Raw genomic sequence first — 18,810 nt, 5'->3', positions numbered from 1 at the left:
TATGGAAAAATTTGTTTTATTTTTCGTATTTAAGTGGACCAAATTCCTGTGAGAATTATTTTTATGACCGTTGTGCATTTTAAAAAATTTGATTATTTGGGTTGTTGTGGCCAACGTAATTTTAAGTAGAAAAACTTTCTTGCTGTTTGAAAAGTTTTAAATCAATTCAGAGAACTGTTCTAAAATCCTTAAACATGGAAATAACAATGCCACTAAAATAAAATGGGAAAGTTTTAGCTACCTTAAATTTTTATTCAGAGTTAAATTCTCACTTGGATTGTGTGAACATAATCTTTGCCTTTACATTTTGCTTTAAAATAATTATTTTTGGGGGGTACCTGGGTGGCTCAGTCAGTTGTGTACAAGTCTTTTTGGTTTCAGCTCAGGTCATGATCTCATGGTTCGTGAGTTTGAGCCTTGCATCGGTCTCTGTGCTGCCATTGTGGAACTTGCTTGGGATTCTCTCTCCCTCTCTCTGCCCCTCCCCGACTCAGGCTGTGTCTGTCTCTCTCAAAATAAATAAATAAGTTGAAAATAATTATTTTGTGTTATAAAGGTAATGCTTGCTTATCAACTACTAAATCATAAAAGTAGAAGTTGCTACAACTCCCTTTCAAGCTACTGGATTCTGCTAATAGTTTCAGATGGATGGTGTAGATACTATAGTCTTCACCAGGTTTATAAAGACAGAAAATATTCACTTTCCAAATGTGCATTTCTACCTCTGAAGATGTGATGCTACCTACAAAATTTCTGAATCCGTTGGCCCAAGTCTCCCAATCATGTGATTCTCTGACATAATAATCCCTTTTTTCCATCTCTAGGCAATGTGTTGGGAGTCTTCTGCAACTTGAAGGGCAGTCTGTGTCTCAGAAGGTTTGATTTATTTGTCTTGCCTCTCGTGGCTGAATTACCCATGACACTGGTCTTCTTTCCTACTTCAGGAAAGTAAGATAGGATTCGTGGTCAAATCTAAAGTGGTCATGCTGAGGAACTAAGTTGTACTTATTTATAAGAAAAAGAGGAAATAGATATATTTTTATAAATATTATTTTGTACAGTTAGATTAATTCAGCTTTTTCAATCAACAGGCAGGGAGAAGATAGTTTGAGGTTTTAGTCAGAACACATGTATTCTGATTTAAAATTTATCTTAACATATGTGTATATAAAAATAAAATTATTATAAACTACAGATTGGTATGAACTTAAAAGTGAGTTTTCCTCCTGCCTCTCCCGTTATTACAGTCCCTTTCATCTAGTAACAATAATGTTAATTTTTAACTTTATTGAGTGCTTATAACATGCCATGAGTTGTTCTTAATTTTTTATTCAGTAACTTGATGAGATAGGTACTGCCCTCTTCCCCCATTTTATACATAAAGAAATTAAAGCATTAAGAATTTAAGTAGCTTGTCTAAGGTTACTCAGCACATGGCAGAGCTGAAATTAGACACACAGCTAGAAGACTTCAAACTGTATGCTCTGAGTCCCTTCATGATTATGTTATTAATAGTATTAGCAGAAGCTTGCCTATTGATTCTGGAAGAAAGAAGAAGCCATGTATGGAAAGGAATATATATAGATAAGTTTTAATTTTGAGATGATATTTTCTGTAACAAATCATAAAATTTAAATTTTCTAGAACAATATAAAAATGAAAAGAAGTAGTCTACGTCTCTGATCCCAAACTTATTTTCTCTTTCTAAAAAACTTGGCTAAAAAACTTCACTGAAAAACTTACTAAGTGTAGTTGCCTATTAGTAACATTTTACTCTCGTGTGTTTTGTTTAGTTTTGTTTAAGACTCAGAAGTGTACTATCTGGTGAGGGTTTGTGTATGTCGAGTACTTTTTACTTGTAAAGTGTAGTTCACCGTGAAGGGTAAAGAGAGGAAAGGAACAGAGGGAAGGCAACTTCCTTTTTAAAGTACAGGTTCTGGAGATTACAGAAGCACACCAGTTCCACTCAAATTCCGCTGGACAGACTTAGACATGTGCCCACATCTAGCTTCAGAGTAGTCTTTAATAAGGTGACCATGTGCCCAGTTAACACAGGGGGATTCCTTTATTGAAATAAAGGCTGGGGAATGTATATGAGGGTCAGTTAGCACCTCTGCCACAAGTATAAACTTACACTATTCTTGCTAAAGTAAATTTTTGTAAAGTTTATTTATTTATTTTGAGAGAGACAGAGCACAAGCGGGGGAGGGGCAGAGAGAGAGGGAGAGACAGAAAATCCCAAGCAGGCTCTGCAGTGTCAGCTCAGAGCTCAGCCCGGAGCTCAAACCCACAAACTTTGAGATCATGACCTGAGCCAAAACCAAGAGTCCGCCGCTTAACCGAGCCACCCAGGTGCCGCCCTAAAATAATTTTTAAAACTTCATGGGGTTTTTATTTTTATAGAGATGAGGAATCGTGTGGCTTATTTTACAAAATAACTCATATATAAAAAGTTATTGAATGTTGTCTGATGCGTTACTACAGCCTTGGCATATTACCAGGCTTTTTGAGAGCAAGTCTGGCTGGGAAAAGCATGTGGAATAGTCTCCTTACTCCTCCATTCAGATATCACAGCAGTGTATCTGCACTATTGGCTGTTGGGAACACTCGGTGCTGAATTCAGGAGCATTAGTTTGTTCTTACTGTTTACTACCTGGGATATTAGGTCATTAAATTATCATCTTTGGAAACTTTTGGTCTTGAAGTACTCTGATGTGAAAAAAAACGATGCAAAAGAATTTATGGTTGTAACAAGGATAAAGAATTTATTTCAGAGTGGAAGCATATCTGGTTGTGGGTTTTACACTTCATGTTTTGTTAAGTCATTGTTACTCTGTGAATGAACAATGAGCAATAATGTCCTCAGAAAACTCAATGAAACCATTGACATTATAATGTCAATTAAAAAAAGCTTTTTAAATGTTTATTTATTTTGAGAGAGAGCGAGAGCGAGAGCAAGCATGTGAGTGGGGGAGGGGCAGAGAGAGACAGGGAGACACAGAATCTTAAGCAGGCTCCAGGCTCCGAGCTGTCAGCACAGAGCCCGATGCGGGGCTTGAACCCGTGAACCGTGAGATCATGAACTGAGCCAAAGTCAGATGCTTAACCAACTGAGCCACCCAGGTGCCCTATAGTGTCAATTTTTAGATAATTTTTTTCAATTTTATTGAGCTTTAAAAGATGCACAGACGGGGCGCCTGGGTGGCGCAGTCGGTTCAGCGTCCGACTTCAGCCAGGTCACGATCTCGCGGTCCGTGAGTTCGAGCCCCGCGTCAGGCTCTGGGCTGATGGCTCGGAGCCTGGAGCCTATTTCCGATTCTGTGTCTCCCTCTCTCTCTGCCCCTCCCCCGTTCATGCTCTGTCTCTCTCTGTCCCAAAAATAAATAAAAACGTTGAAAAAAAAAAAATTTAAAAGATGCACAGACAAGTGCATCTTTTTAAAGCTATGCAGAGGCAGACACTCTGTCTCTCTCAAAAATAAATAAACATTAAAAAAACTTAAAAAAAGATGCACTTGTCTAACTTTTATGTTAGGATTTTAGGCTAGTGATTTAAATATAAATTTATAATGGTGATTTTTAGTAGTTGAACATATTTTATCAAAGATAATGAAATCTTCAGAAATGATAATGGTTGGATACAAATTAAATTGAAACATTAGGCAGTTATAACGGCAGCTTCTGTCAATGACTATGTCTATATTATTGTTATATATAGTTAGTTATTGACTTTTTAGAAAATGTTTATTTTTTTATTTTGAGAGAGAGATCAAGCAGGGACGGGGCAGAGAGAGAGGGAGACAGAGAATCCCAAGCAGTCTCTGTGCTGACGCACAGAGCCTGACCCAGGGCTTGAATTCATGAACCATGATGAGATCATGACCTGAGCCAAAATCAAGAGTTGGATGCTTAACCAAATGAGCCATCCAGGCACCCCAAGTTATTGATTTTTTTAACCTTTCAATACTGATTGAGCATTTTGATTTTGGGAATATGTGATTATTGAAAAAATGTATCAAGACTGGTGCTAAAAAACATTGTCTGTATTTGGACTTATCTGCCGATGTGATGTAAACATTAATAATTTAGTATAACCCATATAATTTAAATTGAAGGAAAATTGGAATATTCTGTAAATAGTTGGTATTAATCTTATGTTGGATTCTAAATTCTGATTTTTATTAGTGACTATTTCTTGGTTTACATGCCTAAATTCTGACAAGTGTATTTTAAAACTTCCTCCCCCCCCCCCCCCCATTAAACAGCTTTGATGTCATATTTGCTGGTGGTCCAGAAGAAGTTCTAAAAAAGTTCCAAAAGTCAAACCATAAAGTGGTCTTTGCAGCCGATGGAATTCTGTGGCCAGACAAAAGACTAGCAGACAAGTATCCCATTGTGCACTTTGGGAAACGCTACCTGAATTCGGGAGGTAGGTAAGATAGTGGCAGAGAAGTTAACTGCTAGTCATAGAAAATTATAAATATTGATGAAACAACCTTTTTTTGTATAGGTAACTATAGACATGAACCATTATCTTCTTATTACTATGAAAAATTTTATCAGCTTAGAATCCATGGTGTGCTTTAGTTAACAAAATATTTTCCGTGTATTATATCATATGATGCTCCTAACAGAACTAAGCCGTGTAAATGTTATTATTTCCAGAATATAAGTGGGAAAACCTATGTTCCCCAAATTTAAGTGACTTCTCCTAGAGACATTCAGTTGTTCAAGGAAAAACAGCATGGATTCTGGTCTGATTATAGTTTCATTGACAATTTTCTGGCTATTAGATAATGGGTTTATCTAATAAGTTCTAAGTAAGTTCCCTTACTTAGGAAAAAGTGTAAGCTATAATCATGTAGCTATAAAGTATAGGCATTACTTAAATCTATCTATGTTTTAAATATATCAGAGTAAATGAATGATTTTGTCTTGAAATCACTAGTCAAAAAGGTTCAACACTGAGTGGATGTAAAGTGCTGCATTAGCTACTCCACCATGGATTAAAGGAACAAATTATCACATTTTCCCTTTCCTTTCAAAAAAAAAATAATAAACTTGACTTTGGACATTATGATGACTCCAAAATGTTTTCCTTAGACTGAGATTAATATAAACATATGACCGGAAGACATAACCAAATAGGATGGGAGACATGTTAGAGAAATAAGTTCGGTGAAAGTTCCAAGCCACATTGGGAAAACAAATTTTTTTTGGATGATTCACATGTACATAACTGATACTATTTAGTGTAGTTCAGGTTAAGTCCTACTTGATGTAGCAGCAGCAGCGTTTTTGGATTCTAGGCTCTGATCAAGGCATTTATGGCAATGAAACCTTTAGCAAGTAATTTACTTTCTCTGGGATGCCTCAATTCCAGCTCTATTTACCTGCAATGTATTTTTATGCAATATATTCCCATAGTTATGCCTTGGAATTTTGTCAGCCCATATAAATATTGCACTTCTGACACCTTAAATTCCAGTTTGCACTGCCTAGTTTCAGCTCACTTTTTCTCTCCATCTCAGTCCAACTGCAGTTCATAGTTACGGGGATTTCTTGACCATTTTATTTTTCTCCTAATCTATCTACCACCTTTGGATTTTACTTCCATAATCAAGTTACAACCTAGGTTTTCTCATGTTAGTCACTTGACCTCATTACCTTAGTAGTCTTTCCTTCTTAGATTTATAGTTTATGCACTGACAAAGCCTCTCCCTAAGATTGTTTCCCAATTTTTGCTTCTTTGTCTTAACCCTCAATTATGGATTGGTGCCACTTGCACCCCCAAACTGTCAGCCTGTCAGTTGCACATGGCTGGCTTTTAACTTATCTGAAGTCCTATATAGTCTAAAAATTTTTTTTTTCAATGTTTATTTATTTTTGGGACAGAGAGAGACAGAGCATGAACGGGGGAGGGGCAGAGAGAGGGGGAGACACAGAATCGGAAACAGGCTCCAGGCTCTGAGCCATCAGCCCAGAGCCCGACGCGGGGCTCGAACTCACGGACCGCGAGATCGTGACCTGGCTGAAGTCGGACGCTTAACCGACTGCGCCACCCAGGCGCCCCATGAAGTCCTATATAGTCTAAAAACCACTTAGCTGAGGGACTCTCGGAGAAGTTTTATTTTATATTTATTAATTTTTCTAAACATATATATAGTCAAACATCTAGATGTAATTTATATACAAATTATGTAATGATCCACTGAGATGGCGAAATTCATCTAGATGGAGTATATGTGTTTAAGAATCTAAATTTCAGACAGATGCACAGTGCTGTGGAAACAGCAAAAACCCAGCAAGTGAGTGCCTTTGTGAGAAAGTTTAATTAAGGAAAAGGTGTTTTTAAGTGGGAAAGAGATCAAAACATGATTCCTATGCTTTCGGTAGTCATAATTATTAAAGAGATGCTAGAAAATCTAAATATATTCAATGAAAGATTATATAATTTCATGAATGGACTATTGAGAGTTATTTAAGGGACATGAGTTTCGTTTATGATTATATCATTTAGTTTTAAAAAATTATGGAAAGAAACCATGTTTCCTTATCAGGAAGATTTCAGAATATTATAAACTTTATTGGTTTGAAATAATATGGAAATTTAATAGGAAAATATAAATCATATAAAATATATATGACATACTATGAAAATAGATGAAATTTCTCGTCGTTTTTGAATGGGATTTATAAAAAGGATAAGGAAACATAAATTTTGAAAAAGAGTAATATAAACTATTGGAAAATGTCATATGCCATTACTTGGACATATTTTTCATTATAGTATATTGGTAATAGGAATTAAAAAATTGACTATATTTCAGTGTTTTAAGATTTTTTTAATTTGATAAAAATAACAAATGAGGAGCAACCAGTGATTGGTTGAAGCATGTTTTCATTTTCTCTTGATTTCTCTAGATAACAGTAATTTTTCTGGACCTATTTTTTTTCATTCTTTTATTCCTATGAGGAAATTTTAATTTTGAGGGTAAAAAATTAGGTTTTCTTTCAATTCATAAGAGTAACTTTGGTCCCTTTTTAAAAGTATTGCAGGTCAATGAAACATAACAGCTTGGCTACGTTTCTGAAATTCAGAGGAAGATTCAAACAGGGGAAAAATGATACTGTTGCCTGTGTCTTTTATAGACAACTGTTATTGGCAAATTTAATGCTTATGCTCGAAGGCCAAGGGGAATAATCCAATTTTAGACTTCCTTTCTCCAGACTGTGGCATAAAAAATCTAGCCAGAAAATGGTTTAGCAGGTACAATTATGACCAGTTCAAGTAAAGGAAAAATTCCCAAAATGTCCTAGATATAAAATTTCTTTGACATGTTTGCAGTCAGTGACATTTCCAACATTCCTTTGATTTTGTTAGCATCCTGCACTGACATTAAATCACCATAGTAGAGATTTTTTTTTTCCAGAAACAGTGAATCCTCTCCAAAGGATCCAAGAAAGATCATTTTAGAAGGTCAGGAAGAAAATTCTGTCTTCTTCTGTTCTTTTCCTAGTAACTTTTTCCCTTAGGAGCCTTGGAAAACATTATTCCCTCTCTTGTGTCGATTAATTTTGGGAATGTGTTTATTCAAAAAAAGTCTTTGATTTGCAGTTGGTAAAAACTCACTCTCGTAGTTTATATATAAAACAAAGGATGCTCAATAACTCATTTCTTCCATGGTAATCTGTAAAATTCTAACCTAAGTATTAGGCCTGATGGATTTACACCTCTGTGCAACTGATGAATGGAATTAATAGAAACCAGTTTTGGTCTTTGATTACTAAATTCTCTAATCTCTCTCTGTTATATTGCAGGATTTATTGGCTATGCTCCATATATCAACCGTATAGTCCAGCAGTGGAATCTCCAGGATAATGATGATGATCAGCTCTTTTACACTAAAATTTACATTGATCCACTGAAGAGGGTATGTAATAGCTTGCGTTTTTAATATAACCTCCTTATTTAAGATGTCTACTGGAGCTCTAGCCATTGTATCCATGTTCTAGGCAGTTAACAGATAGAATGGTAAATAAGGGGCCATCTGAGTTACATTACCTCTTTTTAAATAATCTTTCTAGAAAAAACTTTCTGTTACTTTTCTTTGACCAGAACATATTTATGTGGCTACGCATAATATGCAAAGAAAATGTTGTCCTTTGTTTCAAGTGTAAGTGTCCTATTAAAAAATCGGATTTCTATTATTAAGGAGGAGGAATGCAGGGAACAATAGCTGTCTGGTATGGACCCTAAAGAGAATATTCCTGAAATTGATTTAACTGAAACTTTGGAGAAAAGTAAAACCAAAGTTCTCTAATTTTAGAAAATTGTTAGTATATTTACATAATGTAAGTTAATGTTTCATAAATTCACCGTAGGTAACATAATCGTTCCAAAATGTACTGAGTTTATATAATTTGTGGGTGCTGTTACTGGAAACAAGTTTTTTAAAAAATTTTTAAATGTTTGTTTTTGAGAGAGAGAGACAGAGCACGAGCAGAGGAGGGGCAGACAGGGAGACACAGAATCCGAAGCAGGCTTCAGGTCCTGAGCTGTCAGCATGGAGCCCAATGTGGGGCTTGAACTCACAGACTGTGAGATCATGACCTGAGCTGAAGTTGGACGCCTAGCCGACTGAGCCACCCAGGCACCCCAGAAACAAGTTTTTTTAAAGTATATTTTACAGCAAGTTTGCAACTGTAGCTGTTTCTGTTTCTTAGATAAACATTTCAGTTATCTAAATGTTTTCATTAGACACTTAATACTTAGGAAACTTTATGCTTAAAATGTTTATTTTTATTCGTCTCCCTTTTTTGCTTTCCCTCTTATGTGTCTGACATAGCAAGCCTGAGGACTTCTTCTTTCATCCGGGAGGAGAAGCCTGCTCTTGGCATGAGTGCTAGCCTGTGCAGCATGATGTCTGTCTGCCTTTGTGTAATTCAACCGTGAAAGTACTTTGAGTCTTACTTAGCTGTCTGTGCTTCAGGATGCTTTCCCTGAAATCTCACTACTGAGTCTGTAATGTTTTTAGTTGTGTAAATCCTGTTTAAGTTTCTCTCTTAGCGTAAGATTTTATCTGGTTAGCACATGTCCTTGTTTGCTTGGTTTGTCATAACAAAATACTCTAGACTGGGTGGCTTAAACAACAGAAATGTATTTTCTCAGAGTTCTGGAGGAACTCAGAATTAGTCATATGGTGGAGAAGTGGAAATATTAGGAGAAAATCATGAATGCTTTGACATACCCTGTACCCTAGATCAGGGCAACAGCATGGTCGGTTTCTAGCAAAGCCTCTCTTTCCGGATTGTAGACAGCAGCCACCTCCTTGGTGTGTCCTCACGTAGCAAAGAGAGAGGGACACAGAGGAACACACACATACACAGAGAGCATGCACAAACACGCTGGTGTCTCTTCTTACATGGGCACTAATTCTATTGTGAGGTCCCTGCTCTCATGACCTCAGTTTAACCCTAATTATTTACCAAAGGCCCTGTCTCCAAATGCCATCACATTGTGGGTTAGGGCTTCATATGAATTTTGATGAGACACAAACATTCAATCTATAGGAATACACAAAGATAATTTTAGGAATATTATTATGACAGAGAAATGTAGCTGAAAAACTGGTACATTGAGAATCATAAAGTTTGTAAAGGGGATTAATCTTTGTAATCATGTTGATTGATTACGTGCCTATTGTAGCTGACAGGTAGGGGAGTATGCCACAATAATTACCCAACCTCAAGAGCTTAACCCAACAGAGGTCTATGTCTCCTGCTACATGTCAGTGATAGGTCAGCAGAGGGTTTCTGCTTATTGCAGTCGCTTGGGGACCCCGGCTGATGGAACAGCCATCAGAGATCTTACTAGTTTGTGTGCCACTTGGGGTCTCAAACTGGAAGTTCCATGCTCCAGGTTAGAAGTGATTCATTTTACTTCTGCTAAAAATCCACTTGTCAGAATTAGTCATAATGCAGTGAAGTGGAAATACTAGGAGAATAGCATGAATGCTTTAACATACCCTTTATCCTTTAATTCAGTCAACTCTCTATAGTCTTTCTGTCTTTCTGAAGAATATTGCTGGAATAATTTACAAATAGGATCTTAAATTCCCCCAAAGAATAAACTATATTGCCACGATAGTGTTGTTTGCTATTTTTGTTCTCATTTTCAATAGTATCTTTATTCTCATTTTTAGGAGGCTATTAACATCACATTGGATCACAAATGCAAAATTTTCCAGACTTTAAATGGAGCTGTAGGTATGCTTCCTAAATACAGAATTGTTCATGAATACAAACGAACACCTGTGTTTTCAACTGTCCTGTGTTATATCCATTTTGGGGCTGCGGTTAAGGTTTACTGTGTAGATATTACAACTTTTAAAAACCAATGGACTTGAGCTTAGTTTGACATCGTGAAATACATTTACTGAAAATAATTTCTTAAGACTAGTGTAACAAAGATAAGCTTCTAGCTTTAGGTAATTTAGAATTTAGTGTCTCACCATCTGGAGATATATTTTTAATTTAATGATACCTTATTATTACACAGTTTTCCGTGTAAGTTCTCTGTGTTGTGAATTAAGGAGGAATATTAAAGTATTGGAGTACTTTACCTAGCTTAAATGGTAATTGGTAACCAGGCACACATACTGTGGTGTGTGTGTGTGTGTGTGTGTGTGTGTGGGTATGCCTGTGTGTGTTTGCCTAGATAGACATATTTCTTGGAAAAAATACATTAATCCATTAAATTAACCAATATACTGAAAATAAAAATACACTAATTCACTAATGCATTAATACTTTAAAGATTAAAAATACATTGTAATTCAGTACAACTCTTCAAGGCAGTTCATGCACTAAAAAGTTTCTCAGAATGGAAAGCATTTAGTTTGAAGTGCTTAGGAAATGTGAGGAAAGGAACTGGAAACAGCAACAAAAAACAGCTGTTCCTGCTCCCATCTGACTTGTGTATTCCTGGTATTTGCATTAGGCCTGATTTTCAAGAACTGGAAATACTATCAATGATGGCCAACTGCAGAAACCTTGCTTATATCTGGCAGTGTTCTATTTGCCATATTTGTATTGTTATCATCTTCATAATAACTTTGAAAGGCAGGCAAAGATCCCATTTTTACAGTTTAATAAATTGAGATAATAATTTAGCTCATCTGGGATCACATTACTATCAAGAGCCCTTGGAGGCAGGATGGCAAAGATGCTTTTCTCCGGCCAGACACCCTGCTCAGTGTCTTAGCGCCTCAGTTTGCGGGTGCCGGGTGGGAGTGACTGAGGTGCTCTGCGGACCTAAAGTAGGCAAAATTTCTAAAAGTGTTGTAGCACATGGAATAGCATTCGTGAGAAATTTTATAACAACGAGAAGGTATAGATAGATGTAGACATGTATATGTGCATATGAATACACACACATTTTAAATGACTAAAATCTGGTTTTTTTTTTCCTTTTTAACCCAGATGAAGTTGTTTTAAAATTTGAAAATGGCAAAGCCAGAGCTAAGAATGTATTTTATGAAACATTACCAGTGGCACTTAATGGAAACGGACCCACCAAGGTGAGTCACAGTGACTTTTCCCTGTTTCCTTACTACAGAGCAGTATGTAGGGTGTCATCTTCTTCTCCCCCCTCCTTTACCTTCTCCTCCTTCTACCTCTCTTTTTTAGTATCTTTAAGAGTCTCTATTTTTAGTGCTAGCAATCTACTGGCTCCATCTTTACACTGTGTATTATGTGGTTTCCTTCAGATTAATCAAATGATGATTTTTCTTGAGCAAAGTGACACATTACTGTTTAAGAATAACAGCAAACTTGAGGATGAGCCATATTTTCCTCATACAGGATATCCTATCTGAATAGGAGATGCTGAGGTCCTTAACTCACCATTTTCTGAGTTAACAACTCTGTTAAAGATTGAGGTGTCACTGTGTGGCTGGAAGCTTCTTCTTGCACTTATTTTAATACCGAGGTTGATGGGTTATAGTTGAGAAAGACATATTGCGACTAATGAAATTTTAGATGCTTTTCAGATAGACATCATTGAGCTTGCCGAGAAGGTTATTGACTGCAAAATGTTTAGATAAGTTTGAGATACAGATGTGTGCTTGAAACAGTGTTCCGAGAAACCGAGATGCCTAGTTTGTAAGTACCTAGAAAAGAGATGAACAGATGTGCACTGTGGGAAGAGGGGATGGGGAGATGTCCTCTGCTGTTTCAGAGGATTGAGTAGTGTGAATTCCAGTAAAAGCTATATGCATGGGAAGCAGGGCAAGGGAAAGCTCACACTGGCAGCTTGTTCACCCTCAAAATGGAAGAAGAAGATTCCTCTTCCCCTCTAGTTAATCTTTACAACTTGCGTATTGTCCCATTCCTGCCCTCCTGCAGTCTGGCTGGGGGCACTCCTTTCTCTGTCTTGTATCACTTTCCCAGATCTATCCTCTCCTACTCGTTAGGAATGTAAAGACCCTCAAGTCTTTCCCATCTTAAAACAAAGCCAAGGCAGCACAAACTAAACCATCCTCCTCAATCCTTTTGCCTTCGAGCCTGCCTGCCTTTTTCCTCCCCTTCACAGCCACACACTTTAAAGTAGAGACAACTTCCTGCCACCTCTGTTCCTCTTCCCACCACACCAAGAAATGCTCCTGCCAAGGTCTGTTGTGACATCCTCTTTAGCCCTCATTTTACTTGACTCAGAGATAACATTTGACCATGTTGATCCCGTTTGGTCCTACTTGAAATAAACGCTCTTTCCCTTTGCACCATTCTCTGCTGGTTTGTCTACTGATTTTCTGGCCTCTTAAATCTCTCTTTTTTTCTTTTTTTTAAATACACATTAAAAAAAAAAAAACTAAGACATCGTATGGGTGGGGTAGCTCAACGGTGGTGGGAGCCATCTTTTTCCTTTCTTGTTTTAATTAAGTGTTCCATAGGTATCTCTCAGAGACACCTTTCTTTTCTACACAAATTCTTGGTTAATTTGCTTCCTTCCTATGTCAGCCAATCCTCTTGTGATGCTGATGATTTTCTTTTTTTTTTTTTTTTTTTAATTTTTTTTTTCAACGTTTATTTATTTTTGGGACAGAGAGTGACAGAGCATGAACGGGGGAGGGGCAGAGAGAGAGGGAGACACAGAATCAGAAACAGGCTCCAGGCTCTGAGCCATCAGCCCAGAGCCTGATGCGGGGCTCGAACTCACGGACCGCGAGATCGTGACCTGGCTGAAGTCGGACGCTTAACCGACTGCGCCACCCAGGCGCCCCTGATGATTTTCAAATCCTTGCTCTAGCTCCTGTATCTTTTTCAAGCTCCAGGTCTGAATACCCAGTTGGTAGCTTTGTGTATCATATGAAGACCTGAACTCAAGACCTTCAGCTCTGCCTCCTCTTTTGTCCAGCTGGTTCATGGGAACGTGGGTCTTGGTTTGGCTCTAGGTGCTTCCCACTCCCAACCCAAGATTTGTTTTTTTCTGATTCCTGTACGTGGTGGTTTGTCTAATTTTCTCAGTGCCAGTGACAGCTTCCTGAGTTCAGGCCACCTGCACCCTGCCACCCCTAGCCAACCACCCACCAGAAGCCTGGAACCTAGGGCATTGTGCTGAAGCAGAAAGTCAGTCACATCAGTCACCTGCATAATGCCCTCTGTAGACTTAGGTGTAAAGAGCCAAATTCTCACCTTGCCTTGTAAAACTCCTTTTAAAATTTCACTCCTGGTTTAGTGATCACCAGTCCATTCTTCCATCTACTTTCCCGCTCCTGACACTACAGATATCTACACGAACATTTCTCATACTCATTCTCTCCCTCTTTCTCTCCCCCCACTCCTACGTACTGAATTCCTTTGAACTTTGAACCCTGGAATCCTTTGCCCCTAATCCCACTTGCTCTACCCACCTACTAAATCCTCTTCATCTTGTAGACATCAGCTTAGTCTTTACTTCTCAGATCTCCTGCATGCTTTCTATAGTATTTGGAACTTTGTCCATCACAATACCTAATACCACACACTAGACAGATATGGATTTACTTTTTTTTTTTTTTTTTTTTTTTTTTGTCTCTCTTACTTACTGGGCCTTTAGCCTAGGAATTATAGAAACCATACCTATCCTGTTTACTTTTTGTTTCCGCAGGCTCCAGCACGTATCTAGCATATATTAACCTTTCAGTAAATGTCGGAATTTATAAACAATCTAATGACCTAGCATTATTCTTGGGAGTGGTAAGGCAGATTAGTTTTTGGCAGGGCAAAAAAAGTCATAAAACTGACGTGGATCCCTGTAACTTTTTCTTAAGCAGATAAATGGACATCTTTTGTCTATGAAGCGTCCTTTGCAATACATGTGTGTGTGCGTACGTGTTTGTACGTGTGCATGCACACAGTGTCTATTTTAGCCCTCTGTCTGATATCCTTGGTGCCATTTAGACAAGGGCTTGTTCAACCAGACATCTCCTATAACCACATAGGGTGCTGTTTCTTCTTGGTAATTTTCTAAATCAAATGTAAATGTCTTTAAAGAGGGGGCATGGCCCTGAGTGTTAAGCTTTTGTGGGCAAGCCCTGATGTTCAGTGGTTGTGACGTCATCACCAGTTTCTCCTGAATTCTTGGGATGATACTGCCTAAAGTTTTACAGAGTGACTAATTTAGGACCTCTCATGAGAAAAGGAGCCCTAATCCTTAGTCCGTTTAGAAAGACCTGTTTTAGGTCTTCTAAGAAACATTCTCAGTTTGGGCTGTCACAGTTTCTGGAATTTCAAGCAGTGTGATGATCCTATATTTTCTCTGACATGATCCTATCTGGTCTACCTTCCTGTGATTCTATTTGACAACAAAGAATGAAGCAAGTTTTTTATTATAAAAATTAAACTTGTGATAACATAAACATTTGAGAAAAGATTATGTAAAAATTGAGAAAAGATTATATTTAATAATATTATGTTAAAGTTAAAGGCACATGAATGTATTACATTTTCCCCTGTGTCCAGGCTAACGGAAAAGAAAGCAGATTATTCTCTAGATAGAAACTTTGTTTTTAAACCATCGTTAAAGGTAAAAGGATATTTTCTATGAATTTTTATAAGTTTATTTTACTTACTATTTTATTTAGTTAAGGGGTGATTATAATGCCAGTGGCTTTGAACCATAACAATGACCTAACTGATAATATTTAAGCCATTTTTTTCATTTAAAAATATATGCATAATCTAGAAATGATAAATTATTTTTAATGTGTTTACAGACCAAAGTTATTAAAGTTAATTTCTCTAAATCTCATGCTGTTAGTAAGAGTAATTTTTAAATTATAAGTAGTTTAGGGGCACCTGGGTGGCTCAGTCGGTTCAGCATCTGACTTCAGCTCAGGTCGTGATCTCATGGTTCGTGAGTTCGAGCCCCATGTTGGGCTCTGTGCTGACAGCTCAGAGCCTGGAGCCTGCTTCAGATTCTGTGTCTCCCTCTCTCTTTGCCCCTCCCCAGCTTGGACTCTTCTCTCTCTCTCTCTCAAAAATAAATAAACACTAAAAAAAAATTATAAGTAGCTTAAAAAATCAATTATAATCTCACTAGCCCTTGATACTGTTTTACTCATGATTGCTTTCAGGTTTTTTTGTCTTTTTAGTCTATATCTGTGAGCATTTATACTTTTCATTTATTTTCATAATGATATGTAAATAATTTTGTGTTTCTTAAGTAACATTTTATTTACAATATATTTCTGTATTCTACATACTTATTTTCTCACTTGGCTAGATACACACAATCTAATACTAATAAATTTTTAGACAGAAACTATGATTTCCGGCTTGAAGCTTTACTTTTTATTCTAGAAGCTCATTTATTGTTCGTAACACATTAAAAGATGCTTACTTTAACACCTAACCTTTTCTTTTACATATCAGATAATATACCTGTTAAGGTAATCATGACATTGGTGGTAGTTTTATACAAGCTAAAATTGAACAGAAGATCAGATCACCTAATTTGCACGTGAAAACAAACATTTCTGAAACTAATTTGATTTACAATAAAAATAGGGATGTTAATTCTGTACATAAAAACACCAATTAAATGCTTGGGTCACTATGACCTTGAATAATTGGATGATTTGGGAAAATGAAAGAAAGAAAGAAAAGATTTGGTTGGAAAAGTTTCTCTGCCAATGAAATGACATCATCTCTGGAAACATTTTGATATTGTGAAAGAAGGATCAGGAAAGTACTACCACCTAGTAGCTGGGGACTGCCTGGAACAGCCTAACTACATAAACAGTTTTCTGCACTTTCCAAAGCTGCCAGCATAAATGTCTGCAGATTTTAATGAAGAAAACAGATGTAAATGGAAGGTGGGGGTTGGTGATGGATAACTTCTGCCTGTGTGGTGAGCGATCCAAAAGAGAAAGGTTTCCAGTCAAAAGTAACGTTTTTAAAATATCTTAATTATCTATGAAAATTAAATTGAGGTAAGGAGTAGAATGTGGAAAGGTTACAAAATAAAGTTTTAATTCTGAAAACTAAAAGTAATACCTTTTATGCTCTAACCTTTGAAAAGATATTGATCATTTTCATATTCACATAAGGGTTCTAATAGACTGATCAATAATTCATGAAATAAATATTTAATTTTTATGAGATTTCTGAGATGAGGAAAGTGCCAGTCTTTACACAGAGATGGGGCTTTTAGATATGGCCAACTATGGGGGATTTTTTTTCTCCCTTTAAAGAAAAACTCTTTTCCAGGACATTTTAAAAAAGTTATATTTTCCTCTAGCCTTAAATTTCTTAAAATTTCTTTTAGAAATAATATTTAGGACAGGATCCATTTTCACATGAATCTGTTTTCTTCCTTCAAAACCATATTATTGTATGGAATATGAATGTTTAACGTTTGCATTTGTAATTTGACAACAGTAATTTTTTTTTTTGCGCTAGAGGCACCTTAAAATGACCACATTGACTCTTGAAATGTCATTAATGAATTTCATAAGTACATGTTTCCTGCCTTGTAATTTGTTTCCTGAATTATCATGTAGTTCAAAAGAGATGTGAATGAATTACTTTCGATGTCTTATGACTGTAATCTACAAATTGAATGTAACTATATCTACAGTATCTGCATAGTACAAAGATTTTCCCATTGCAATTAATACTGTATCATTTCAACAACATTTGTTTTAGTACAATAGAGATATTTAGATGGCATCCCATATATTTGAGAGGAATCTGGTAAAATGGTACTAATTACCTCATCTATTCTGCACCATAAGATCTTTCAGGGACTTAGGAAGCTAGAAAAATCCAGTAGGCACTTCTGTACACTTTTGGCCATCATACTTAATGTATTGACACATTTCCCTTTTGAGTTCATCTTACCTATAAGTAAATCCGCACAAGTTTCCTGAAAATGTTTACATTCTGGGGATACTCAAGATTTGTTTGAGGGCTCAGAGCATATTTTAGTGTATTTATGTCTCTCCTCCATCTACCTTCCCTCACTTTCTTCTTCAGCCAAAACACACAAAGGGACTTAGATTTTACAGGTGAAATGATCTCCAATGATGCCTAAGGGCAGAGGGAGAAAAGTTAAAAAGGAGATGCCCTGAGTGACCTAAAAGGGGTAGCAGAGGGCGGGGGCGGGGGGTGGGGGGAGAAAAGCAGTAGTGTACTTAAGTTTACTGTTAATAATTGTGGGGTGGCAGTAATTAGGGCCTTGTTGTAGATCTGTTTTAAACTGCAGACTTTCTTTTCCTGAAGTCAGTGCCCCCCGAACCACTGCCCAGAAGCCTAGTTTATGGTAGGTAGCATGGTTTCCTGGAAGAGGTTAGTGTTTTTTGGTGATAAAGTATATATAAAACTTGTTTTGAGTGGCGATCGTCTGGCACTGCCCCATTCACCATAGGTGTCTGCCCTGGGCCTTTAAACATATATTATCTTTTTTTTTTTTTTTTTAATATTTTATTTATTTTTGAGACAGAGAGAGACAGAGCATGAACGGGGGAGGGGCAGAGAGACAGGGAGACACAGAATCGGAAGCAGGCTCCGGGCTCCAAGCCATCAGCCCAGAGCCCGACGCGGGGCTCGAACTCACGAACGTGAGATCGTGACCTGAGCTGAAGTCGGACGCTTAACTGACTGAGCCACCCAGGCGCCCCTAAACATATATGTCTTATTACTAAATTACTATTCATGTGACTGTTCTCATTAGTGTTGTTTTTGGTAAGTCTCATTAGCTCAATTAAATCTCTGTGTTTCATTATTTACATATTTCTTTAATTGTGTCTCATCTGGTATTGTTTCTTACATAATGAAATACAATGACCTTTATGATTTATAATGCAGTTTTTGGCATTTCTAGACAAAGTTTGCCCTGGTTTTATGACTCATTGTCTGGAACGAATTTAGTTCAGTATAAACCTCTAGGTCTTACATATTAGTAGAACTATTAAAGAATATACCTAATGCAGAAGACCTGCTTTGAAGTTAGATGTTTATAGAATGAAAGCACATTGATGGGAGAGGCTTACTTTCTTTAATACAGTTTTCCTTCATTTACTAGATTCTCCTGAATTATTTTGGAAACTATGTACCTAATGCATGGACACAGGATAATGGCTGCACTCTTTGTGACTTGGATACAATTGACTTGTCTACAGTAGATGTGAGTGGAAATGTGTGAAATGTCAGGAAGTGCAGTGATTTGTTGAAAGAACATTAGCTTATAGTTTTGATATATGGTAGATAATGCATTTATAAGGCTAAAACAGGATGACACAGAAAATTGCTAGAGTTTTGTATTTCT

The 18,810-nt window shown here is 36.9% G+C and overlaps 1 protein-coding gene across 2 annotated transcripts in view; it reads left to right on the top strand.

Annotated features, from left to right (window-relative positions):
- Window positions 1-18,810, top strand: part of PLOD2 (procollagen-lysine,2-oxoglutarate 5-dioxygenase 2) — a 101,572-nt gene that overhangs the window by 55,154 nt on the left and 27,608 nt on the right. For both annotated transcript variants that reach the window (XM_025913170.2, XM_025913169.2), the window contains exons 4-8: window positions 4,265-4,428; window positions 7,821-7,933; window positions 10,205-10,268; window positions 11,484-11,581; window positions 18,568-18,669. In XM_025913170.2, coding sequence (XP_025768955.2) covers window positions 4,265-4,428; window positions 7,821-7,933; window positions 10,205-10,268; window positions 11,484-11,581; window positions 18,568-18,669 — 541 coding nt within the window. The remainder of the gene's footprint in view (window positions 1-4,264; window positions 4,429-7,820; window positions 7,934-10,204; window positions 10,269-11,483; window positions 11,582-18,567; window positions 18,670-18,810) is intronic.

This window comes from Puma concolor, chromosome C2 (assembly GCF_028749965.1).
Source record: "Puma concolor isolate L17-30 chromosome C2, mPumCon1.1.hap2, whole genome shotgun sequence".
NCBI classification, from domain to species: Eukaryota; Metazoa; Chordata; class Mammalia; order Carnivora; family Felidae; genus Puma; species Puma concolor.
Note: the sequence above shows the minus strand (reverse complement) of the source record. Positions and strands in the feature narration are given on the sequence as shown.